General features: G+C 42.9%; 1 protein-coding gene across 1 annotated transcript in view; it reads right to left on the reverse strand.

Moving 5' to 3' along the window:
- LOC144784288 (lysosomal dipeptide transporter MFSD1-like) overlaps positions 1–27,101 on the reverse strand; it is a 94,605-nt gene that overhangs the window by 56,974 nt on the left and 10,530 nt on the right. Inside the window, exons 2-5 of the mRNA XM_078662971.1 lie at positions 15,723–15,823; positions 7,006–7,115; positions 5,373–5,428; positions 3,806–3,949 (exon numbers count right to left, since the gene is read on the reverse strand). Coding sequence (XP_078519097.1) covers positions 3,806–3,949; positions 5,373–5,428; positions 7,006–7,115; positions 15,723–15,823 — 411 coding nt within the window. The remainder of the gene's footprint in view (positions 1–3,805; positions 3,950–5,372; positions 5,429–7,005; positions 7,116–15,722; positions 15,824–27,101) is intronic.

Below are 27,101 nucleotides of genomic sequence, written 5' to 3' on the forward strand. Positions count from 1 at the left end.
AAATACAACTGACAAACACGTTCACCTGGACACAAAAGGCACATACCAACTGCAATACAAAAAACTGCATTTACACAATCACACGCCTCTGTGATAAAAGAAACATAGGGATGACTACCAGACCGGTCAAAACCAGTATTACTGAGCACTGCAGCAATATCTGGTGTAAGAGAACTAGCACTAAAATGTTCACACCCATTACTGACCTTGACCACACAGCTGATGACTTACGATGGACTCTGCAGGAAGCCCCTTCCAGTCTGAGAAAGGGTGCACTCTTTAAAATGGAACAACATATGATTTTCTGTCTGTCCACACATATTCAGAGATTGAATGAAGATATACCATGGGGAGAGATCAACTGGTAGCCTTCAGTAATCATTCCATAATCTCATCCTGGCCATATGCGATTTTCACACATTATTTGTTTTCTCCGTACTGTCACTACTTGTTACAAATCACAAATTAATGCATGCTAGTATTGCATGCCTCTACAAGCACTATACAAGACTGCTCTGTATGGAGCGATTTTATTATTTCTTTTCATATCTTCCTCCCCCAGATCAGTAATTTTACATTCTGCGAGTACACTAATAGGGTACTTAGTGTTTGGACAATTCTTGTTGCATCCTTGGTCCCAGACACTGTAATTGGTTAGAATTGTTATGGTCCTAAAGAACTGCCCAAGATCACATCTTGACTAATTAACGGCATGAAACATGCTGACCTCATAAGTCAACAGGGATCATGTTCCCCACTGGTGACATCACTTTTTAGGTCTCGTCCTTTTCCATTGCGAAGCAATGGGAAATGGGGGAGAATTCATGTGCTCCATCGGATAGTCAAACCACCGCTTTTCTCCGTGGCGTTTTCTTCAAGTGCACGTACAGGCACGCGCGGCACGCGCATTTGGCCCATACACTTTCATGGCCATCTGTTCCTGTTTCTTCACAGTGCATGCGAGTCAGAGTCAGTCACCACACAAGCACGCGCTTTTCCCTCCCCACATCAAAGGCATCAGCTGCCCTCCCACAGGCTTTCCCAGCGTGCGCTCGGCCGGCCTCTGCAAAGTTCTCCTCCCCTAATTAATCACATCACTTTTTCACGGCCGCAGGCCATGACTCGACAGTCCTGCCCCGCCCCGCCCCCTGCTTCACGGCCATCTGTTCACTCAGATTTCTCCTCCCCCTCCCCAGCCAGCTTCCTCCAGGCCGTGTTCCCTCCCACCTTTCCTCCTCTCTGTCCCTCTCTCTCCGTACATTCATCGTCCCACTGCGTGTTTACGCTTTCATCCTTTGTGTTTCTTGTATTTGGTGGCCTTTTTTCTCCTGTCTTCTGTTTATTTTATTTTCTCTTTTTTCTTCTCTTGTATTTATCCTGCCCTTTTTGCTTATTTTACTTTCTATTCTTTGCCTTTATTGTCACGCTTTCTCTTCTATTTCGTTTACTTTATTTTGCTTCCACCTATTTCTTCTTCATTGTTTTCTTTTTATGTCCTGTCCTCTCCCTTTTCTATGCTCTTCAATTCTCCCTAATTTCATTATTTGTCTTAGATTTCTTCTTCCCTCGTTTATAACTTTTCTGTTTGATACACTCCTCTCGCGTCTGTGTATTTAGTCTTCCTCGAGTTATTGCTCTTTCATGCCCTCTTCCTTCTTTGGCTGTCCGTCGTCTTCATTTCAGTTTTTCTCATCTCTTCGCCTCTTCTATTTATTTCCCACAATGCCAATAGCTCACACTCGTTATTATTCTTTTCATATTAAACTGTTGCTGTTACCATCGGCGAGAATTATCAGCCTAGCAAATCAGTGTCTTCATTCATTACTGTGGGTACTGGTGGTTCGTGTGCTGCTTTTCAATACTCTCCTTTAATTAACCAGAGTCATGCAGTCGTATGAACTTTAAATACGGAGGAGTTTACATGTCCCGTCTGCGTGACGTAAGCTGTGGTGAGTCTATCATGCCTTCCAGCAAGTCTGCTTGTTTCTCGCCAGCGGCAGAAGAATACACCAGCCTTATAAAATTGCTCAAAATGACAATAGAACAGTGCAAGGACCCTAGCATTTAAACTGTGCATTTGGGTAAATGTGGCTTTTGGAGGAACAAATACATCTCTCCTGCGTAAAATGCAGCTTAAAAGTACAAGAACATAGGGTCTTAAGTGCACTCTGCTATACCAAGAGCAGCCACCACAGAAACTGCAGCTGTTCTCACGTAAGTTCACCCATTCTGCTATGGCCACATAAGGGCTCGTATTTCTATACTTCACCTGTAACTTGGCAGGTGTGAAAACAAACACTCCCAAATGTTAGAGAATAAGGTGAATTAATATACTATCTCTTGTCCTCGAATATCTGAAGAAGTGTTTGAGAGCCTTGCCTTACTTTCGGCCACTGGTTGAAATGGAAAGATAGAAGTGTAGGCACTGTGCACCAGAGTACCTACTTGTTTCTGAGAAGTGTTGGTACTCTCCAATTAAAGGTATTGCATTTCTCTTGAGAAGTTCCGGTTCGTTCCCTTGCAAAATTAAAAAGTGCCAGTACTCATTACCAGACAGTACCGGGTCATTTACAGCACTGCTTTCGGCACAAAAAAAAAGCATTTGCAATGCAATAGGTCTCACATTTACTAAAAGTTGGAGATATTGGTGTTGCAAATAATAATGGAACGCCAATAGCTCCAACTTTTAGTAATGCGAGACCTATTGCATTGCAAATGCTTGTTTAATAAGTCAGTCATGCTCCTAGATTAAATTTGATTTGAGATTTGCCTAGCCCTTTTTAAGTCACTAATCACTACATCGACACCTATGTTTCCTCAATTTACACAAAAGGCCCTTAACTTGCACTTCACATCACAGCTTTGGAAAAATCTCTCTGATAAAGTGCCCCCTTGAGGGTGCCCATCCGACATTGCAGCGCAGGCCCAACGAGGAGCAAGCCAGATGATGAAGCATGACACCGCCAGGCTGTGTGAGGGCCCCACTTCCAAAAGGGAACTACTCCCCTTGTAGTGGCTCCTTTTCTCTGACCTACTCCCCTTTATCCTTTATCCCCTTTAGCAACAGAATACCCTTTTCTTTGGAGAATTAACAGTGGAGCATGTATGCTGGACCATTATGCGGTCTAGGTCCCCAATTTTCTGTGACGTATTACCAACACTTACAACATTTAGGAATAGACCCTAATATTGTAGGGGCATATATGCTCATACAGATATGCCCACACCTGTAATACAGTACACCCTGCTTTAGGGCTGGTAAGGCCTGCTAGAAGAGTGACTTATCTCTATCATGGCACTGCCATGGCACCCAGGCTGTGTCGACTTTGTCATTTTTTCTGCACCAAGACATGCATGCTGTAGTGCCAATCTGCATGGCCAGGGTGAGGGGTCTTCAGTCCCAATGACCTTGGTACCAAAGTACCATTTACTAGGGACTTAAAGAAGGCCTGAATGGCCAATTGTGGAATCATTTTTAAGGAAGAGGCCCTGGCACAGGGGTCCTGGATGGCAGATAGCCTGTGCACAACAATCAAATCCACATCATTTTCCAGGCAAAAAGTGTGGGCTAACCATGTCAAAAGAGGCACTTTCTCACAACACTTAATAGGTCCAAAGGAATACCAGGATAAAGCTGAAAACCTGACCCAGTCTGTAGTATTACAGTTGGGGATAACAGACTAGAAAGGTCTGCTGTCCTATTCTAGTAGTCTCCATGAGAGACAACAATTGAATTTAGATGCTGAAAGGAAGGAATAAAGACGAAGAGTTGAGCCACAAAGCAATGAAGATGGTGCATACTTACTAGTCAGTGACCCATTTCCAGAGCCGAAGAGTAGTCGACCAGTCAACATTAGTGGCAGAAGGTATGGTGTCCCTTTGAAGTGAGAGCCAAGGGCAAACACAGAGGAGCCCAGGACAGTAAGAAAGGAGAAGAGGAAGACTCCAACTGCAAAGAGAGGAGAACAGTAAGCAATGGCAACACTTTAAGAACACCTAACTACTGAGCGAGACAAATGCAGGAGGCATTAGCAAAACAAAGTATTTGAGAAACTTTGAGAAAATTAACATGTTTGCCTTTTTCGCTCCAAGCTACTTCAAAGGTAAATGATGGGATGGTGAACACAACTGACAGTCTATGATTTGCTGCTAGGTAAAGCCAATGAATGCAGTCAGACATCTCCAATGGACAATGGCAAGTGACCCGCATAGCGTTGGACTAGGAGAACTGCAAGACCAAATAGGGTACAGTACACTTTGCACAGATGGTAGCAATCACTGGAGTTTTGGAACTCTGGCTTCCCAGCCCTAAACCCCCAAGAAGTCACCACTGCGACCAACGAAGCCTGAAAGTCCCAACACTGTAATTCACCATTTGTCTGAGTTCTGGTCCTACATAAATACCAGAATGTGAATTTGATACACCATACAATTATCTATATACTTCAAGAGTATTTCTCAAAGAGTAGGACCCTTATTAGGAACGATATAATCATTTGTTTCATAAAGCGCTACACTGCTCTTCTTCCATATTTTAAGTATTTAAACATTGTAAATAAAAGGTACTACTATCCAATTTAATGGTAATCATGTTATTGACGTTGGCATATAAAGTTTCACCTGGATAGAAATTTGTGTCCCACAGATCAAAGCAACGTATGTGGTGAGTACTAACTCTCTTTTCAGACAGGAACAAGTTGGAAAAGAAGGGGACAAATATGCAAAAGTTGCGCATTCAATGCAAAGTAGGTAGACCAAACTTTATTCGATCATTCAAAAATAATCATAAAAGCACATAAAAATATGAATAAATACATGCACATAATAGTAAACATAATATAAGGTCCAACAGTACATGCTAATCCAACTTTTATCATTCTAGCCTATTGAAGCTGCACCAGGATTTTAAGTCTAACAATTTTAACTTACTCGTACACATGCAGCTGCTAGCAGATATTTGTTTTTTAGGAGCCCTGAATGGCCCTTTCTGACCGGAGGAAACACTACAGAGTTGCAGTTCAGTAGAAACCTATGAGCATCAGTGATTTTACAAAACAAGGGGATTTGTTAACTGCAAATTAGGAATCTCCCAAACATATGAGGGGTCAGACTTCATTGGTTTTGTGGGGTGCCTTATGTGGACATCATACACTCTCTAAATGGTGTTGAGCACCCTAATGCATGGGTGGGCATTTGTATGTATGTGGGAAAAAGAATAACTTAACTGGACCAGCTCCATATTCACTGTCCAAAAGATGCCTAGGTCATGACTAATGAGTAAGAGTAAAAGGCTGTGGTGCTGCATGGACTTAACAAACCCACCTGTAAAGTAAACACTTTTGTATTTGATATGCAAAACCGCAATTACTTACAGCGATTCCCCAACTTGTCAATGAGGAATCCAGCCACAATCACCACTAAGGCATTCCTATAAGGAAGAGAAACAATAAAGTGGACATTTATTCCCCAGGAAATGGTAAAAGAAACTACTGAGGAAGGCTTGATCCCAATGACCATTCACCCTTCACACAATCCTTCTGGTTGCAACTGTATACACTCTTCATTCAACCGAGTCCACTGGAATAATGGGATTATGGGATCGGTAGCTCTTTTGTCATAATTATGGATCTGCCAAACATAATCCATCTTCTCCTCAATAATTTACGAATGTTAACAAAAGAATAGTTTCTTGCTTAAAGGGTTCAAAAGTTATAAAAACAACGTATTGCCGCAAAATGGAATACCCTTCCCAAAGGTTGACTGGTCACCTCTCAGTAGCTTATTGCTCTAGTTCAGTGTCAAAGTGGTACTACGGAGGTCAGAATCCCAAAATAATTAACACAAATTGTGCCGCATAATTTGTCTTCTTTTGCCACATAATTTGGTAAATTCTGTCACAATTTGGCCCTCTCCTGCCACATAAATCCAGTGGCACTCTATTAGACCCTCAATTAGTCCTTGGTGGGCTAGGAGCCAAGCCACTGCAGCTCACACTATTTACAGTTTTTTTTTTTTTTGCTGAAAGTGCTCCCACCTACATGGCCCATTTTTAGGTTTTGCCTGCACAGTGCATGTGCTGTGCTTGTGAAATCTATTGTATTCAATATAAACCATAAAAGGGGCATACATAATGTCGCTATTCTTGTTGGGAATATATGTCCCTGAAATGCCTGACCTCCTGTTTTTTTGTTATCTTTTCAATAAAAATACTTTTCAAATAAAAAGGGCATACACCCTGTTTGTTTGCCTTTCATTGGTTCCTGTGCTTGCCACTTACTTTTCCTCTGTTTCTATTGGCTTATAGCATACTATTTCTTGTTGTTCCGCTGTGTATTTCTCTTATCAATCTCCCATGGCACAAGTACTGTTTTCATCTGCTTTGTGGGACTTTTTGTTTTAAGGTTTTGCCTGCACAGCACGTGCTTTGCTTATCCTCCGACCTTTACCTAATCTCTCCATGGCTGCATGCATTTCAGGCGTGCTTGTTTATTAGATCGTAGCAATTTAAGATAGCACGAACTCTCGGACCGCTTTACACGTGCACCAGTTGCATTACAATAGGAGGCATTCCCAGGCACGGAGATAATAATTATTTTGCTAATAATTATTGGATTTTAAGCCTTTAGCTGAGACTCAAACCTGGTTCCATAGGTTCAAGATCACCTGCTATAGTTGATAAATGCTGTATTAGCAACCAGCTCCAAATTACACCCTTCCGTTTTTAATAGCCATGTAAGCCCTTTGTGTACATTTGAATTCCCAAGGCCCATGTCATCAGATGGTGCACCTAATCATAGGTTCACAGATACAATAGGAATAAAGCCTAACTAGTAGAGCTATCTATTAAAAGCATCCCATATATTGTCAAAGTCTTAAGTACACAACTGCCCCCTCAGGATATCGTGCAGGCGTGATGCTAGATAAACTCTACCTCTTAATAGATATAAATAAGGCAGTTTTTTCACTGAAAGCTTGTCTGGCTGGAAATAGACATTTGAAACTCACGTCCAGGCGTAGATGGCGTAAAGAAGGTTGTATTGCTGTGGTGTCATCCCCAGCCCTTCCACGCAGTCCAAAGTGCCATTGTGGTGAGTTGTATTGATACAGGTCAAGTTCTAGTAGAAATTAAAGAGAAGTTCTAATTAATCATTTGCAGAAAGAAGGAAGCTAAACACAATTCTGAAGGACTCTAGCAAAGCTCAGGATGAACTTAGTTTCACTTGAAATACTCTTTTCAGGATATTACCATTCATTTCATATTCTATAAGGATTTTTCTCCTACATTTTGTGTCTCTATATACACTTGGGTAGTCAGCATGTGTGTACTTGATCAGAATCAGGAGTAAAGTTAATGCCTCAAGTTCAGTGTCCTCCAACAGTCTTACATTAAGGCATATTTCGCTCAATTTAGCTGTATGCTTACGGAAAAAAACTAAATGTCCAGTTCCTGTCATCAGAATCGCCTTCACCCGAATAATCAATATACTGCAATCCATGTTTATTTCAGTTCAAATGTTACACTCTGTGCCGTTTTGTTCTACTAACAAGAATTACTATATGTGACCAATTTCAGTTTTGTTTCTTTTTTGTGTCACGACCATTACTCTCCTTAACAATAACAACAATTTTAACTATATATATATATATATATATACATAAATATATATATAAACACACATTTAAATACACAATATGCACACATACATATATATTCCCTAAAAACATCAAGTGAAAAGGGAAGGTAGCACCATAACTTTTTTAATTCATGTCCTTTAAAGGCTTAGCGGTGAATCTACCAGCAAAGGTATTAGTCAACCTGAACTCCCTTTTCATGTTCGTACTGGCAAGCGGGAGGGTACGGGCATACTGCACCCCTCCACGGCACTTAGGCAAAACAGGGGACAGGATACAAAATCAACCCCTCCACCCCAGTCCCCCCCCCCCACCCACCCCTTTGGCCTAGGCTTGGATTCATATGTCTAGCCCCTCTCTGATTATGGGCAGCCCTGGAGGTTGTGTGAGGCCCTTTTCATCCATCCTAGGCCCGTCAGACAATCTAAGGAAATATTTGCATATCTTGTATAATCAAGACCCATCCTGATATGCATAATGTAGCAGTGAGTCTCATGCGCAACCCTCCATATATTCTCAGACTTATGGAGGGAGGAGGTGTGAATGTGTACTGCGCATGTCCAGGTACATTTATTTCAATTAACTTTGTTCACATTGGTTTTCTCTACATTTGGCTCATACCTTAGCAATAGCTAGCCGAAATGCATTAAACTGAAAAAAGGCACAGAGTAGGATAAAAGCTGCTGTGCCTTTCTAATCTAGTGACGTTTCACTAAATCGTTTCTGAGTTTTGTGAGGAGAGTGTTTGCTGTTGGAAAATTAATGGGCTTTTGAAAAGTCATTTAAGTTGAGACCTCCCGTATTACTGCTGCCCTCCATTTTGTTTGCAATACTGAACAGGGCGCTGGGGCAGCTGTTAGTAGACCTGGTCCTCTATCAATTCATTTTAATCTTAACAGTCATATTTTAATACTTGAATCATTAGTATTCTGTTAAATTTTTAATAGATTTTACTAGTTTCCAGCATGGATTGCTGTAGACTGGTTTTTATGAACTAATCGCCAAGGAAGATGTTATAAAGCGGGCCGCCCGAAATATTCGGATAGTATATATACACATGCTTAAACTTCCATCCTTAATTAGAAACCCACAATTAATATACACATGCTTAAACTTCCTTATGTTTGATAGTTATAAGATTTAACAGTTTTCGTCTGTTTCCTGAACTGTATGCCATTGTATGCAATGTTATGTACACTTCTGTCTTATGATAAGAATTGTATAATGATGTTTGTACTGAGTGATGCTTTAATTGATGTTTTTACACCTCTGAACAAAGTTATTAATGAATGAACTTACTCAACAGCCATCACGTCCCTTAGTGCATCACCATATTGTACCAGTTCAGGTTGAAACCACAGCCTCCTCCATAACAACAAGGGGCACAATTTAGCTCTGTCTGGCAGTGGACGTTGACCCAGATCCATCATCAGAGGTTTGAGGGGGGGTGCTTTTGTGGTAAATGAATCAAATTCCTCAAGAAACTGCGGTCTGATCTGGTCAGCAGCGATAGATTTGAAAAATCCCAAAGCTCTGAGCCACAGAAACAAGTGCTAACAGCTTTAGCACCATAGATTTTCAAAGTGGGAGAAATACATGTCATGAGGAATCTGTTAGGTTCTCTTGCTCTGGCCCCTGTTATTTGGCAATATTTAAGAGTTAGAAGATCCAACTGGGGTTTCCATGAAAGGTTCAAGGCTATGGTGACTCCCAAATAGCTAAATATCTCTACACTATCAAGAGGCTTGCCTCCCAGCTCAAGCTTCCCTTTTAAAGACCAGTGCTTGTTAAAAAAACATTATCTTTGTCTTCTTCAAGCAATTGATTTCCAAACCACAAGAGGTGCAAAATTCCAAGACTCAATCTAATGCCTGTTGCAAACCACTCAGGTCATGGAAATCAATAAGGTATCATCCGCAAAGAGGAGGATCAATGTCTTAATATCTGTTATGGATGAAGCATTAGCTGGAAGGGAAGACGGCTAGGAGACAACATCATTGAGGTTGAGAGAAAACAGGGTGGGAGCCAGTAAACACCCCTGACAGACATGATGGAGAATCGGTTTGTCATCTGTCCTTGGGATCCCCAGCGGACTTGAGAATATTCCCTTCATGGAGACAGATCAAAAGTAGCAAACGTTTGTTGGGGAGAGCCAGATCACCCAGAACCTGCCATAACAAGTCACACAGAGCCATAAAGGTTACCCCCGTCAACCACAACGGTCTTCCAATAAAGTAGAAGAAAGCAAAAAATGTGGTTGATCGTAGATATCTTCTTCTGGAATCCAACCTGAAAGGAGGAAATGATGGTCTTTTCCTCAATCCATACCTAAATTTTGCTTAGAATCAATCGAGCAAAGATCTTTTGTATACAGTTGATCAAACTGATCGGCCTGCAATTTGCTGGGATGGATCTGTCCTCCTTTTTATATTGGAATGATCTATGCTCCCTTCCATGAATCGGGTACTGGAACACTGCGCGCAAATGCATATGCCAGCATGTGGATATATTGAGCCCATTTATCTCTTTCAAGCAAAGAGTTATCAGCTGGGATACTATCCAAACCTGGGGCTCTGCCTCAGGTTATGGCACTCAAGGCAGACAAAACATCACAATGTAAAAAAAAGATCTGCTGTATCTATACAATCTTCAGCAATCTCTATCACCTTTACAAGATCAAGAGTTCAATCCATGATTGTCGAGATATATTTATATGCATGGGATCCACAAAAACATCCCTCCCTTGTTTGACAAGGGTCCAAAACCTAGTGGAGTCTTTGTGGGAGCAGGCGTATTGAAGGTCCTTCCATCTGGCTTCATCCCAGGCCTTCTTAGCATTAAGTTGGGCCCTTTTAAATCTCTTCCTGGCCAGATGAATTTCTCCAACATGCTTGGCCCTTAATGCGTGACCCAAATCTCTGCGAGAACTACTGCATTCCATCAAACCACTTATTCTCTTTAAGAGATTTCTTTCCATGACTAGTAGGGGGAACCAAGAGATAGCACAATATTTTCTTAAAGAACATTTTATTCATGGCACTCAAGCTTATTTGCTCTAAAACAGACAGACCGTCTCCACAATCTGGCATCATTTGAGCTGGTGCATATCATTCATTGGTATCATATCCCCCGACGTAGCTATCGACAATTGATCAGTTCCTAATGTAGGAAAAAAAGGGAGTTCAAGGAAAGGCTAAATGGATCATGATCACTATCGCTCCTAATGATAACGGACATATCGACACATTATGACCAAAGACCGATCTAAAAGAATGTAATGAATTTGACTAGAATTTGAATGAATTGTTAGATGTGTCTGCACCCTTCCTATCAGAGAGAGCTCTACCATTGGTGGCTCTCAGACCAAAATTCAGCTTAAGTACTTTCAACTGAAGAGCAGCCTCTGTCCACCTCAATGTTGGGGGAAGATCACACTTTGGTATTCCCCAGATCTCCTCCTTGTTGTCTACATCAAGAAAGTCATCATTGTCTAAAGGCTCAAATGCAGTATTAAAAATCAACCTAACTATCAAACCTGGATTGGAATGGTGTACTGACAGAAATTCCTCTAGGGCTGTAATGGTGCGAGACCTTAGGCCACCCCTGACACCTCTAGCATATATGTTGAATATATCAATATCAATTAGCCCCTCTCTTTTGACAGAGAGGTGAATAGCCAGGATGTCAGGAAAATTAATGTTAAGCAATTGGATTTTACAATACAAATCCATTCTAACCCAAATGGTAAGGCCCCCAGAAGGCCAGCCAACCGGTCCACAGGTGGCAGGAACAACATAATTAAAATAATCAGGTTTAAAAACTGGTTCTCGCACTTCAAGTTTCTTGAAACAAACATATGTCATATAGCTCAATAAAAGAATTTCAATCAGGAAGATAAGTTTTAGGCTGGAGGCCAACAACATTTCATAATAAACAGAAGGAGATCCCATTATTAATCAAAGCAGACTTCCGAGATGAGCATTGGTCAGGTGACACCGATTTGATTACATCAGGCTCGACAATACTGTTAAAAGGACTACCTGACATCTGGCCACCGATCTCTAGAACAATCATGTCTTGGTTATCAGTGCTTGAGGATAAGAAATTAAGCATTATGAATTGAATTTTCTAGTGGTAAAGAAGATGTAATTGAGTGAGTGGCAGTGACAACAGCTGTAAAAGTGGACGAAAACACGCCCCGTTTTGCTGAGTCTGGGATAGCCAGGTGGACATCTCCCTTGCCTTTCAGGATGCTAGAGAATGCCTGTCAGTCTAAAATCCTAAGTGGAGAATTGGCCAGTAAAATGTTGAAGGGGCACCCCTGTCATTAGATCGAACAGAAGAGTTAAATGATCCCAAACAAATTCCTTTTTGCTAGGTATTGTTGACTGAAAGATTTGGGGTATCTGAATTGGATATTTGACTCGGATGGAGGACAAGACCTAAAATCCAAGGCTACTAAATTGTCAGCCAAAAACCTGGACCTTAAAGTCAATTCTATTTGATCATAGGGACAGTGAGAAACAGTCATCTGTTTGGCACTAATAATGTCATCACGGATAAGTGAGTGACAGCCCCGAACGTGACGAAACCAATGTGTTACCTTAGTTTGGAGAGAATGTTCCCTGTCATAACCAGACTTTTGCAACAATATAGGAGATGGAAGCAGAATTGGCGACACCCCCTAAAGAAGACCCCTCGGGAAAAAGACGGTGAATGGTGCTACAAATCATGGCAACCTGCTAGACTTTCTTGGAGCTGGGTATAGGGCCGGTTAAAGATTCCCTAGATTTGTCAGGGGGAGGAGGCACCACAGGTCTAGATGAAATACATGCACGATCAGGAATAAGCACAGAAACAAGCAGTGGTGTAGGACATACCACAAGGGAGACCATCAACTGATTGGAAGAAGAAATGGATGAGTGGGAATTGTTCATAGATTGTGTACTGGGTTCAGGACCTCCAGACTCTTTAGTAGATACCATGACTTGTTTCAGAGACTCTATTAATGAGCAGACCAATCATTTTAATATCCCCACTTCAATTCTTGATTCAGCAATAAGAGCAGAGTAATGAGCATGATCAAATGGCATGGGTGGAGGGACTTTAGAAGACCTAGATTTATTTCCATAGTAACTATCAGTTGAGGGTTCAGATAGAACAGAAAAATGATTGCTACATGTTAATACATCGTCAGCAGTTGCCTGGGATTGCGTGTCGGGAACAGTGTCAGTCAAAGCCGGTGATGGTAAAGGAGATTACGCTCCATTTAAAGTGACTAGCTGAACCCATCTGTTTTGTATATTAAACATCCAATGTACTTTTTTCTCCCTATTACTGCTCGAGCCATTAGAAGAGGGAGATCTGATCGCAGCTAAACTTTAAATGGTTGGTACTGACGGAACAATATCTTCACAGTCACCCAATAAATTATCAATTCTATCAAGCACACAATTTCCAACAACATTTTGTTTTGTTTTCTTTTGCCCTAATCCAGCCCCCCTTCCACTGTTTTCCTATCCCCCATCTAGGACGAGGGCATTAAACACAGTTATATGCCAAAACTTACACAACTTCAAAATGTATTCTCGACAGAGAACAACATCAAGTCTAGGGATCAATATCATGGATCGCTAAAGTATAGTTAAACTCAATAAGAAGAATAATCTTAAAATCAATAAAGTTCTTAGGGAACATTACCTTAGGCAGTCCAAGAAGGAGCAACGAAAAGTGGGGTGGACCAGTCCAGCCTCCTCTGGGCCCGCCATTGGCCTGGGCGCGTCCTGCTCTGCAGGACTGCAGGCATCCTTAAATCCCCACTGGATGAGGCACAGGTGTGTGGGCAGAGGGGGTTGTGGGACATGTAGTTTCCAGCGGCGGCAGAGACACCTGCAGCAGCGTCCCCCCAAGCGATGGCTACATACTTTGCACAACAAAAGCTGCATGACTCCTTGTGGGGCTGCAGGAATTCAAAAATTGCTGTGGTAAGCCAAATTCCACCAGGACAGCTTTAGGCACTTTCCCCCGTGCTGCAGGACTGCAGGGAACCTTAAATTCCCACAGAATGAGGCACAGGTGTGAGGACAGGGGGGGGGGGGGTGGATGTATAGTCCCCTGCGGCGGCGGAGACAGCCGCATCGGCTTCCCCCCAAGCGATAGCTACGTCCTCTTCACAACAAAAGCTGGGTGTCACCTTGGGGGTCTGCTGGAAGTCACAAATTGTTAAGGTAAGCCAAATTCCACCAGGAAAGCTTCAGGCACTTGTTATGTTATTATATATAATAGTATATTTATATGTGAAATGGCTGCATTCTAAAGGCATGTGCGCGGAAAAGCCATGTGTTGACATACAGCCGCTAAGAGCCAGTCCCATTGTTTGACCTGTCGGAATCATCCCTTGGCACAAAGGCTGTGTCTTAAGTACATCTTAGAAATGACATCTGAAGAATAACTAACTCAAACTGGTACAGAAGCCTAAAACAGTGGATCCACATTCTCAGTCTGGAAAAGGTGTATAAAAGTGGGATCCGAACTACCTCGCCTTACTCCCATTTCAAGACCTTAAGTAGCAAGGAAGGGAGCACTTCCTACAGCACTTCGATGAGTGCTATGCAGCCAGGTCTTGTATCAAGACGACAATGAGTCTCTAAGGGGTGATGGGACCTTACCTGAAGTCGGCATCTTGCTGGAAAAGCGAAGAGTATGCCTATGCACCTAGAGCACGTCTGGCTGCTCAGAAAGGGAAAGAGGGTGCCTGACCCTGCAGGGAGAAAAACTACCCAGGAGAAGAAGCCTAGTATATTTCGGGGTGTGGTGTACCCTTAAATAGAGGATTCCTTAGAGGGAGCAAAGCTGCTCCTGAACAGAATTCAAAAAGGTCCCCTGGTCTCCTTTTGCCGCTCCTGCCATCGGTTGTAGAAAGAAGTGTTCATCACATTGTAACTGTGCGGCCTGGTGTTTCTGCCACTAACCCTGAGGACTCACTGCTGTCACTCCCACCCGAAGTGCCCACCTGAAAGCACCTGCCTGCATCAGCCGAAAGGGCTGCACATGCTGAAGAGGAGTGATCGCTTGCACCGCCCCCCAGGGCCGCAACTATGGAAGAGGAGTATCCACATGTACTGGCCCCCACTCAGCAATTGCTGAAGGCGAGTGTCCCAAGGGCCACAACTACCAAAGATGTATGGGCTCCTCTGCGGGCCAGAATGCCACAACCACTGACAAGCATCACTGAGCAGGTAACACACTACTGGGTCTACATAGGCTGTGCCTGAATGTGAACCAAGGGAAACCTGTTGCTTCTAACAAAGAAAACTGCACTGACCTATAGACCAATCTTTTGCACAAACAATAATGATCTGTGCCTGTAGTTAGCCTATGCCTGTACTTATATCTTTGTCAAAGTGCCATGAGAGAGTGAAAGGGGTGGGGGAAGGTAGGCACCATAGGGATATTTGCATTTCAATAGGTCCCATAGGGGGTATAAAACCCTGTAACTGAACGACCTTTAAATGTATAGGATTTAGTAACACTGTGTGATTAAAGAACTATCTGTTACTTAAATAACTAGTACTGGTCTGGACAATACTTTATGACTATTCCTTTCTGAGCGCCCTCCCCACACATCTACACACTGACTCCCTGAGAAGCCTGTGACTGCTCATGCTCACTACCCTGTATGTTAAGTGCAGAAAGAGTTGTACTTCTCTCAGTTTGCATACTTTTTGCAGAAGAGACCACTGGTCAAAAGAGGCAAACTACCTCAACCACCAGGGATGGTGCCCAGTAGCTCCTCTCTGCCCTGTGCCCTCCCACCTAATGGGGTCAGATGTTTCTATAGTTTGAAGGAGGAAGAAAAGCATTGCTAGACACGTGTCATGGGATCCACATGAACGCTATCCATTTTCTTTAACTGGTGCTGCCAACCCCTCTCTGTTGGCACTAATAAGTACATTTAAATTAATTCAGGCAATTAAAGGAGACCGAACAGTTGGAAGACATGTTGTCTGGACCAATTATCAGCAGTCACACTTGAGACAGACTCTCCAGAGAGAAGGGCATCATCGGAGCCCAGATGCCCATTTACTCACCCCTTGGAACTGATCCTGCAGAACACTTGGGATATCAAAGCAGAAGTAGGAGCCGAACGTCAAGAGGCAGTTGAAGAAGAGCACCAGGAACCTGTAGTATGCTGCAGAAGAAAGCATTTGTTTTACTTTACACTCACAGAGGTGGTAATGAGACCTCTCAGAACTCTTCTATGTGTTTACCCTAAACATTAGGACAATACTCCCAGTTGGAAAGGCCCCAGATGATTGCTCTTTTCTCTTAATATGATTGTGATTAGCCAGACTGTAGAATGGACTTGTATTTATTTTGACTTACCTGCACATGAGATATTTATTTTCAAACCATCTACTCCATCATCACTGAACCTAGAGATCATTCTGCTTTGCCCATCGTGGCTTTAAGCCCCTATACGGATCTACTGCCACCTACTGAATGTTGCCGCCTATGTATGTCATTTGCATCAACTGCTTAGTTTGGAAAAATATAAGTGCAGGCCACAAACTTTGTCTTAGGAGGCGGCCGGCCACTTTGCCGATTGGTGCTGCCTACTTTGGTTACTAGCTCCACACACTTCCAGTGGTGCCTCCAGCCCGCTGCCTAAGTATACAGTGCCCAAAGTCCAAACAAGGGACTCATGATGAGGCACTGTTGCTTATGACAGCAGCATCTGTGCACACTCTCTGCGGTCACAGGACGGACGTATGACAGAACATTTGCAAAGAAACAAAACAGTGCCCAGACTCTAACCTGCACAAAGGCTGATGTGCTCAGAAAAAGTTCAGTGAAGGTAGCCAGTTGTGAATGGTGGGTGGAGAATGTAAAATGTGAATGCCAATTTTGTCCAGTGGATGAAGTCTTCATGATCCAAAGCACTACCCCCACATATGTATGTATTATATTTTTTAACTAAAAAAACACAGTTGAAAACCAAGTTATGGTTCTGGCTCAAACATGCAAAACCATTACATTTCAGTGATTCTGGTTACTCCTGCAATGATCAGAAAGAAAACAAGCATTTACAATGCAACGGTCTCGCCTTTGCAAAAGTTAGAGCTATTGGCATTGTAAATGACAAAATTGTTATTTATGTGTTGGTTTTGAAAACAGATAAATAAATGGCATCGTCATTTACAATGCCAATAGCTTAATCTCTCGCAAATGCGAGACCTATTGCATTTGCAGAGCCACACACACACACCCAGAGCCACACACACAGAGCCACACAAACAGAGCTACACACACACACAGAGACACACACACACACACATAGACACACACACACACAGAGACACACACGCACACACACAGAGACACACACACACACACACAGAGACACACACACACACAGAGCCACACACACACACACACAGAGCCACACACACACACACAGAGCCACACACACACACAGAGCCACACACACACAGAGCCACACACACACACACACACACAGAGCGCCACACACACACAGAGCGCCACACACACACAGAGCGCCACACACACACACACACAGAGCGCCACACACACACAGAGCCACACACAGCCACACACACACAGAGCCACACACACACAGATGGCACAGGGTAAGCAGGAAACAAGACGTGATGTAAAAAATGAAAGCGGTGTGGGGGCGGGGAGAGACGGCACCAAATGTGACTTGAACAGCAATTGAGCTTATAAATTACTCCATCTGGCAACATTTAAGAAACAGCAATGAAACGGCATCAGACATGCTGTAAAGGACGTGCGGTTGGAGCTGCCAACCCAGGAGTTTGTTTTCAATTAGTAGTATATAAATAGAAAAGGCCATAACACACCAGCAAGTTCCATATCGTGCCCCGAAGTGTTAAATTTAACCGGCTGAGGCAAACCAAGGAGCAGGGAGTTGCGTGTGTGTGCATGCGGTGTGGTGAGAGTATGTGTGTGTGTGTGTAGGGGGTAAGAACACCCAGTTTGTACACCTGTTAGCGAAATACTACCCCATTCATTAAAGTCAGAAAGATGACAGGCTGGCCTGTTCCTAACAAGATTTAAAATTATGGGGCGCAGGTGACACACAGATAAGAGCAACGAGCGCTTGTGTCGATGGCGCTTGCAGTGACGTGTACCATGATAGGGTACATGCCTGGTGGCTCAACTGCTAACAAAGCACCAAGCGCTGTAAAATTTTGCCGGCGGCCAGTTTCACGTGTCCGTATTATCTCAAAAACCTATAAATGTGAGTGAATCCATTTAATTAATGTAAGGTAACTGGAGATCATGTTATGCGCCTCAATACTGCGGGTCAAAGCTTATTTTGAATTCGGAGGTTGTATCACTAAAAACATCGAGCACGATCTCGGTCTTTGAAAGTAAACAGGTGCACTTATACAATTCTGGTGTGAGGAGAGGGGATTCAGAGCGCCAACTGGATTAAAAGTCATAAATGTAAATAATGGCAGTGCCAAGTCACGAGCGGAGCACTATGATGCACTCTGTGCAGTGAAGAGATCGCTTGAGCCTCGGTTCCGCTATTATTTTAATTTACGACTTTCACTCCAGTCAGCATTCCTCGGTGTGTGTGTCTGGGGGGAGAGGGCGGGGGTAGGTGGTGCTGAGAGCTCGGAAGTTCTCTGGTATTAAATAAACAAGCACGCAAACCTATCATCCAGCCTCCGAAAACACGAGCAAAGGCAGGCAAACTTAACCAGAGAACCCGAGAGCGTTGTTGTTATCTTCCATCATTATTATGCTGTGTTTTCGTGGCTTTTCCGGGCAGTGTGTTGGCTTGCTGTAAATAACCCTGTTCGCGGAGTCACTTGAATGTGGGCTTGGAAACCAGGTGACGGAGTTGGCATTTCAGACTCGATTGTGCCACATAGAAATCGAAGGAAGCCCTGATTATCAGGAGTTCATTGCAGAAAGACGGGTCAGTGACATTCATGTTCTTCCAGCCACGCCGCTCTGCTTTGATGGAAGGGGCAGGCTTTGCTCCACGCGCTCGCCATTTGTCACTAAGCCCCGTCCTTTGCAGACTGGGGGGCGTGTTTTTCTTTCTCCCCTCTTCTCCATTGGCTGGAATGTAAACAACGGGCGTGTTTCTGACTTGTTTACCATTCCAGCCAATGGAGAAGAGGGTAGAACAAACCTAAAAAACACGCCCCCCCAATCTGAAAAAAGACGGGGCTTAGAGCGAGAGAATGGCGTAACTGAGACCTCTTCTGCAATGGCTGGCCGCCGTTTAGGAGGCCAGCCAATGGAGAAGAGGGGCGGGGTTTACCCTCGCTACTCAGTCATTAAATCTCGCCAGTGAGACTGCGCATGTGCGCAGCCTACGCTAGCCGAGACCTAAAAAACAAAATTGGCATGCCAGACCTTAGCTCGCTATGCCGAGTGACTGCTACATTTGGTACAAACCCATCTATAGGGTCAAAAGTTATTGGCAACTCAAAAAAAGACTTTATAATTGAAGTGCGACTGAACCATACAAGCACAGTGGAAATAAATATTTTTTAGAAAGTCTGGCTACACGGCTACTGCTATCTCACAGTCGAGACCTAAACAGGGTGCACTATCATCCCTTTGTACTTTTTCCTACAAAGACTTCTCGCAGCAGTATTTTCCTGTGAAAAAGTAAAACAAGTGAAGGCATTTTCACTGTAAGGAGAAGTTTAACACTAAACTTTTAAATGCCCTAATTTTAAATATCATGCACCCTGCCTTTATGGGCAATAAAACCTTCATAGAGGTGCCTTACACATCTTTAAAAGGAAGGTTTATGCCTGTGAAAATGGGTTATTTTAACAGTTCAAATTTGCAGTTAAAACCTGCCTAGCCATGCTACTGGTCGCAAGTCTGCAGTCATATTTACATTGTCACTGTAGTGTATGACACAATGGGTGCTGCAGTCCACTTGTGACATTTAACTTACAGATACCTTGATACCATATACTAGGCAATTTTAGGCTATTCTAGGCTTCTAGGTAATATTATTATGCCAATCAGAATTATATCAACATGGTAATATTGATAGGAGGAACACAAGCACTTTATGACTGATTAGCAGAGGTAAAGTGCACAGAGCTCTAAAGCCAGCAGAAATAAAGTTCAGCAAAAAGGCAAAAAGGCATAAAACTTAGGGTAACCCTGCATAAAGAGCAAATTTGAAACACTATGAACCTTTAAAATGTTGTGGACCACCAGGATGTAGGCAATATATTGTTCACATTTGTAAATCGCTTTTAGGTCTGGCTACATACTGCTTTAGCTGTGAACTTGGAAAACCCTGGTCATAAATTATTATTTTTTTTAAATACAAAGAAGAAGGATAAAGAGAGTGGGCTTTAGTGCAGTCCCTTTAAGTCACGGGCTTCCCTACTTTTTAGAAATTGCTTGGATGACCGATCAGTCAAGCCGTATACATTTAAAGAATGGATACATTGTGAAACTGACTTTATGGTATAGGTAATAAATAGTTCCAATAGGGGCGGCTCACCTGGTTGAGCGGAGGAGCGTCGCTCCACTAAAAAAAGCCCTAAGCCAGATCTGAAAAATAAAATGGTAATAAAGTTTATTTATTACCATTTTATTTTTAAGCAGCCCAAAAAAAGTGTTGGAATGGGGGGGGGGCCAGTACTGCCGTGTGGCAGCAGCAGGGAGCTGTGCGCATTAAAATGCCCATATCCCTTTGGGCGGCCTTCTTGCAACGGCCAGCCAGACATCCACATTTTAAAGTTCTCTAACCTGGCTGTCTTAGACACCTGGTTTAGAGAAAGCGCAGGTCTCCAGTGCTCTTTAGAGCGCTGAGTGAACCCACCTCATCCAATGCTGGCGCTGCTCTCATGCTGGTGAGAACAGTGAAAGGATTGGTTAGGGGAGTTTGTAGGTCCTGCATTGGAGCCTGCCAGAAGACCGGAGCAGGATGTTGTGTAGGAAAGTAACTTTAAAAAAAAAAAAAAATTAACATCCCCCACCTGCCGTACATGGTAGCTGCCACTGACTGTAACTACCACTATTACTTACTGGACATGCCCGGCTTCCAGTCCCCGCCCCCATTCAGAGTAACTGGCAGCATCTCTGCTGCCAGTCGCTACTCAGTACATGAGGATGAGAGCTTAGACAACTGAGGCGTTCTACTTATTAAACATAAAGACTGCCTAGTGGCTTCCCTGCTACTGCTCAGCCACTCAGTGAATGTTGCCCCCCCCACCCCCTTTTGAGCTGCCACCATAAATAACAGACCCATGACATCACTAATTAGTAGTTAAAAAAATCACTACCTGCCAGGCAAACTTCAATAGTTCTCTTGTAACATGGCTGTCAAGTAACATAATTACGCAGCCTCCATCTCAGATGGGAGTATTGCCATCAACAAACGCACACTGCTTGGATGCTTACATGTATGCATTTGAGCATGGATGCAGCAGTCTTCTTTGAGACAGCAAGCTCTGCACTCTTAGATACATGTTGCCCCAATTCCTGCTATCACACCTGAAATACATTCTTAGAAGAGAAAGGTGCAGAGGACCTGTGATTCATGCAAGTGATTTATCTCTTGCAAAAATATCAATTTTCCTGACTCCCATTGTGCCACCAATAGGAAGTAACGGCGCAAAGATGAAGGTCACCATTGGGTTTCGCTAGACCGACAAATCTTTATTTTAAGAAGTGTTCTGTTGCCACTCAATGAAATGGTATGGGTACAAGTGGCAACAGGTCATAGTTATTGCTATACCCTAGTTAGTGCCTAATTATATCTTCTTCCTAAAGAACCACTGGTATATGTACTGCCTCTCACCGGCCCCAAGCAGTGTTTAAAAGCTATCAATGTTTGATTCAGTGGGAGAATCGCAAACGTTGGTCATCGAGCACACCAGTGTTTGAACCAAGCCACCCGAAGACTGTAACATTATATAATCACATAACAGAAGCACTATATATTCACATGCTATTGGTTTAGTATGCAGCCAGAATGTCCGATGTAAACGTCTGCTGAGAGTGATATTTGCACCAGTTGACCATTTGGAATCACATTGGCACGACACAGGAGATGTGCTCTAGAGATTAAAGTGATGACTTTGAAATTAAAAGAGGTGGCTCCCGCTTATACGGCTTGGCTACCTTGTATGACTTTGGGCAAACCATGACTGAGAAACGTCCATCTTTGGCCCCTGCCATGCAACACTCTTGTGCATCAACACACTCTGCCACTCAATGCACTAATGCATAAATTCAACCACACCTTGATTCATTCCAGAATTCACCCATTCACTCATCTACAATAACTCACATAAAAGCTCACCAATCAAGGAGAATGAAGAGTTTCTGCTATAACCAGACATGTTGGATTTGCCAGTGCTTGTTTAATATTTACATCTTTAAATGATGTGTGCGCTCAAAATGAAGGACAAATACATATTTAATGTGTGTGTTACTTCCTACTCTGTGGACATTTGCCTTTATACTTGCCATCTTTCTGTCTTTTCCATCAATCACTTCCCTACTTAGATTTCCCTTTCAGTCTAACTCTAAATAAACCACTTTGCTCCCTTAATCATCAGCCGGCTCTCCTCCTTGGGTACATCTTGGTCGGTCTTTTTCTTCTTTGCCCTTTTCCATCTCTTTGTCTCTCTGTCTGCAGGGATAGACATTTTTCACGTCTACTTAACAAGTAGATAACAAGCACTGACAAAGTACATAGTTGTCGTATAACTGAAGGGGTCTCTTCATTGGACGGGCTCAATTACCTACCTATGCGCTCAATCACTCAGCATGCAAGCACTCTCTCGCTCATCCTTAGACTAATGTATTCATTCATCTACTGATTCGCCCATTCTAGCAACCAACCACCCACAAGCTCAGTGCTTGTAGAAGGTTACGGTTTTTACTGTTGGGCCCATTCCCAGAAATCTTTGTCTGGGATTCCAAAAGATGAGAACGAGGACAGCAAACAATTCTGGAGTATGCGTGAACTTATCATTTGACAAAGTGAAAACAACCAGGACTGTGATTATTACCACAAAGGAGTAGCAAAACTATATTCCTGTTGACTACATCAATAGTACTTAAAAATAGCACAGAGTGACTTGATGGTACCGAGATCACCCTAGTTCCACAAGACCCCCCTACTTTTCACTCCAGCTCCGCCAGCACCTCTGACACAAACATTAGCAGCCAGATTCATCAACGGAAAATCGGCTCGCAAAGGGCCAGATTCTGAGAATCTGGCCTTTTGCGAGCGCAATTTTTGCATTTGGGATTCATCACCCCAAATGCAAAAATCGCAAATTGCGAAATCGCTAAATTGCGAGGAATTGCCTTTAGGCCCATAGGAATGAATGGGGAGTCATTCCTTATTTGCGATTAGCAATTTGCTAATCGCAAATAAGGCAGCTGTAGAAATCGCAAATAATATTGCGATTTCTACATGAATCCCGTTTTGCGAGTCTTTAATAGCGATTCCTTAATAATCGCTATTAAGGACTCGCAAAAGAGGACAATGATGAATCTGGGGGAATAGTCTGTAGAATCAGGACTGGTGAGAGCTGCTTAATGCGCATGTGATTAAGGACAAAGAGGCGGGTGTCCTTCCACATGTACTCCAACATTTTATTTCCATGCGAAGGAGCCATCTTTAAAAGCAAATTTATTCTCATAACGTGTATGGCATATGCTTTTAATTTAATGAGACCAGGCTCTTTTTTCACACCCTGGGAAACCTTCAAGCTGAAAATATTTAACTATATGTATTTGACCCTCTTACTAAACTAACAAAGCCGCGCTCAAAAAAAACAAAAAACTATTTGTCTCAGAATGTCTGAAGAAAGGCAATATATTTACGGGTGGAAATTTGGGGGTTACTGAATACAACACCTGAAGAAGTGCTGAGAGGACCAAAAGGCACATAAGCTGAGAGTTCTGGCTGGCATTACACATCCGCTGCCATGGAAACTGCGCTGCAGAGTGTGTACGTTGCGTGGAGCATAGGGGTATGAAATGCCCATTGCCCTAGTCCAGAAAATATAATTTAGGGTCAAGGACAAGAAGTTTTTACGTTTATTTTGCCCACTGGACACATATCTGTTTGTGGCGGTGAACAGATTCCAATCCTGGAACTACTGCTTTTCACCTACCATCTGCAAAAAGGAGGCAAAATCAGAACCTAGCTGGAATCCAAACACTGATATAATACGCGCCTTGGCATAATCAGAGAGGCTACTATCACGGATCTAATATAGTGAGAATGCTGCCATCATATGGCACAAAAAGGAACAAGTACATTTTTATAACAGAACATTTTTCAAAAGCATGCCTTCTTGGACTACTGGATTCTTCAAAAAATTCTACGCCCCTGGGAGATGAAGAGAGGTGGCAGATAAAAGTCAATGAAATACAGTGTTAGCACTGCCCTTCCTGTAAGGTATTTGCCATAAACAATAGAGAGCGAGGCCCTGGAAATTGGAGAGCTGCTTCTTTCTCGTGTTTTTTTGATGTGGACTCTTCTGCCTGGCAATACTTGACCCTTACTAGTCAGTAGCACAGTAAGCAGGCATAATGCCATCACTCCCCAGTGCCTGTCGAGTAAAGACTGGCTTGCCTGCGGCAGAGCAAAACAGCTCAAAGTTGAGTATTCCCGCACCCAGATTCAATGGGTGCAAGAACACCGCGCCCGAATTTGCTGGGGGCAGGGGTTACATTTGAGTGTGGTTTGTACTGGGGCTGCGGGGACAAGTGCACCCCGACATTAAGCATGGCAGGTTTTTTGCGGGACCCAAGTCAACAGCTTAAGGAGGGTCTACAATTAAAGGAGCGCCCGTTAAACAAAACATGTCCTACAGGAAAAGAAAATACATGACACGTGACACAATCTAATAGTATTAGGCGCCTCGCCCCGAATAAACAATGCATCTTTCATTTAAAATCTATGAATACATTTTTCAGCACGAGCGCAGGCCCCGCAGTGGCCCCGAAAAAAAGCAGGTGCCCTGAGAAATAACGCTCACTGTTCCCCTCCCTTCTGACAGCCCTGCTTGCCTCTGCCCGACCCCCTCCAGTGACACGGGGTGCATAGAAAGTCCCTCGGCCTCTCGGTATATGCATTGTGTAAGTATTACTATTTTTCTTAAATTACAAGACGCTTTCTAAGTGCTAGCGCCGCGGTGCCAGACCTTAAAATAAAAGATGAAATGTTGACTTTTTTTGTCGCTTACTCATTTCCCTCAAAACGGACTACGGATTTGCTGACCAGTGCAATAGAGATAGATATTGACTCTGCCGACTGGCCTCTTTGTTTCTTTGGAAGTTTCACAATAGTGTGTGTTGATCAAGTTTCAGGGTTGGTTACAAAGATTACCATCAGCATAGAAGTGCTCCAAACATGAAATAAACAAGAACGACCCATTGTTCACCAGTGAAGATTTAACCCCGGAAAAAGTGCACCAAGCATTTAACCATTTTTTTAAAATCAACAACTTTGCCTTGTTGCTCAATTTGACACTTCCGCAAAAAATACTGTCGAATAATGCATTTTTATTCATGACAAAGAAAAAAAAATCATGAAAAGGCAATTCTAGCTGCCGACATCTGGTTGAAGGCTGTGCCTGCGGTTCAGATACTTTTTTTTTAACAAAGCAAAAGCTCACTATTTGGCACGTGGTTCAATGAATAAGAAATTAAAGTGCTGCATTACTAAACAATTTCTTTGACAGCATACTAACGAATTATTGTTACATAATTCACATAACAGAACAGATTCCAAAATGGATTTCTTACCTTAATTAGCCATGTTTATTTCAAGCACCTTCAGACCTAGTTAACTCTACATTAATTTTATTTCCACATGTTAAAATTTTACAGCCTTGAAAAGGGCATGTAGTGACGAAACACGTGTCCGCTGTGGTTGTGAAACAAGAAACTACTAAAGTGTATTGTATAGAAAAAAACAAGAATATTTCCTTTGTGTTAATAAACTGTTTTTGGATTTCATATTGTTATAATACTACATAAGTGCTCGGGTTTTTGATTGCATAAATACTGTATACAGGTGGGATTTTTAACCCCACTTGTTAACTACACCTTGGGTAGTAAGATGTTTCAACCCTTTAGCACCATAATATATGACACGAATATTGATACTTTTACCCACAAGATACGTTTTCTTTCCCACAAAGGGCAAAAACCAAACCACTTCTACTCTAGACAATTTGTTATTATGGACTACTGTAATTTTCTCCTTGCTAGCCTTCCCAAAACCCACCTATCCCCTCTGAAATCCATCCTCCATTCTGCGGCACGTTTTGTCTATGAGGCCAAAAGAAATAACCATATTACACCCATACTGATTTCTCTTTGTTGGTTTCCCATTGAAGCTAGGGTAATTTGCAAGACTGCCTGCAACACCCATAAAGCCTACACACTTACACCCCCCCCCCCCCTACCTGGCTAACAAACTCAAAATATCAGGCGGCTGCAGACCTTCACGCAATGCTGAAAATGTACTGCTCGAACTTTCAAAAGGAAAAGACTTGTGGAGCAATCCTTCTCAGGTAATGCGACTAGAATTTGGAACTGGCTACATCCAGATCTTCAGACCGCAACCTCTTTCCGGGTTTTCGAAACAGATCTTGAAACTCTTCTCTTCCAAAGACACTCCTATGAATAATGCACCTCATACCAGGTCATGACCCTGATTGCCACATAACAATCATGAGAGCTCAATTTTGTAAATATGTAACCCTAATTGCGCCACCTTTACATATTATGAAATTTTGAAGGAAACTATAACTTGCTAGTCTGTAACTCTCACCACGAGTACCAGTAATTAGTTTTACCTTCTTCCATGCTACCCTCATTCCTTATACAATTTACTTTGCTCTATTGTAAAGCGCTCCGACACCCCTGGGTAAAGTTTGGGCTATATAATATTGCATAAATGAATATATGTGTAAACATTCTTACCCTCTGTAGCTGTACACATAATTTTCCAGGAAACACCTCGTCTTCGTTGGTCTGAAATAATAACTCTTTCGTTGTACATGGGAAATGAACGCATTGCTCTTTGAGTTTTTGACAAATGAATGAAAAGATGACTTGGAGCCTCCAAGTTGTTTTTACCTCCAATCTGGGACTGTGTGCTGCAGATCTTCTTCCCGCATCTTTGCTAACTGCTCGCGGAACCCGCTGCGCGGGTCCCGCTTTGTGTGGGGCTGTCTGTGCTGGCTGAGGAGTCAGTCTTTCAACGCTGGTACCTTGCCAGAGGGAGTTTGATCGAGCAGGGCTGCGAGCGTGTTGCGGGCGCAGGACTACAAGTCCCAGGAGTGCCCGCAACCACCAATTGCCACCACCTGGGACGCTCTCCCTGCAGGCTCCTCCCCATCATCTTCACGGTAAAAGCCGTCAACGCTGGTTCTCTGGTGGATCACTCT

The sequence above is a fragment of the Lissotriton helveticus genome, chromosome 10 (genome assembly GCF_964261635.1).
Source record: "Lissotriton helveticus chromosome 10, aLisHel1.1, whole genome shotgun sequence".
Classification (NCBI taxonomy): domain Eukaryota; kingdom Metazoa; phylum Chordata; class Amphibia; order Caudata; family Salamandridae; genus Lissotriton; species Lissotriton helveticus.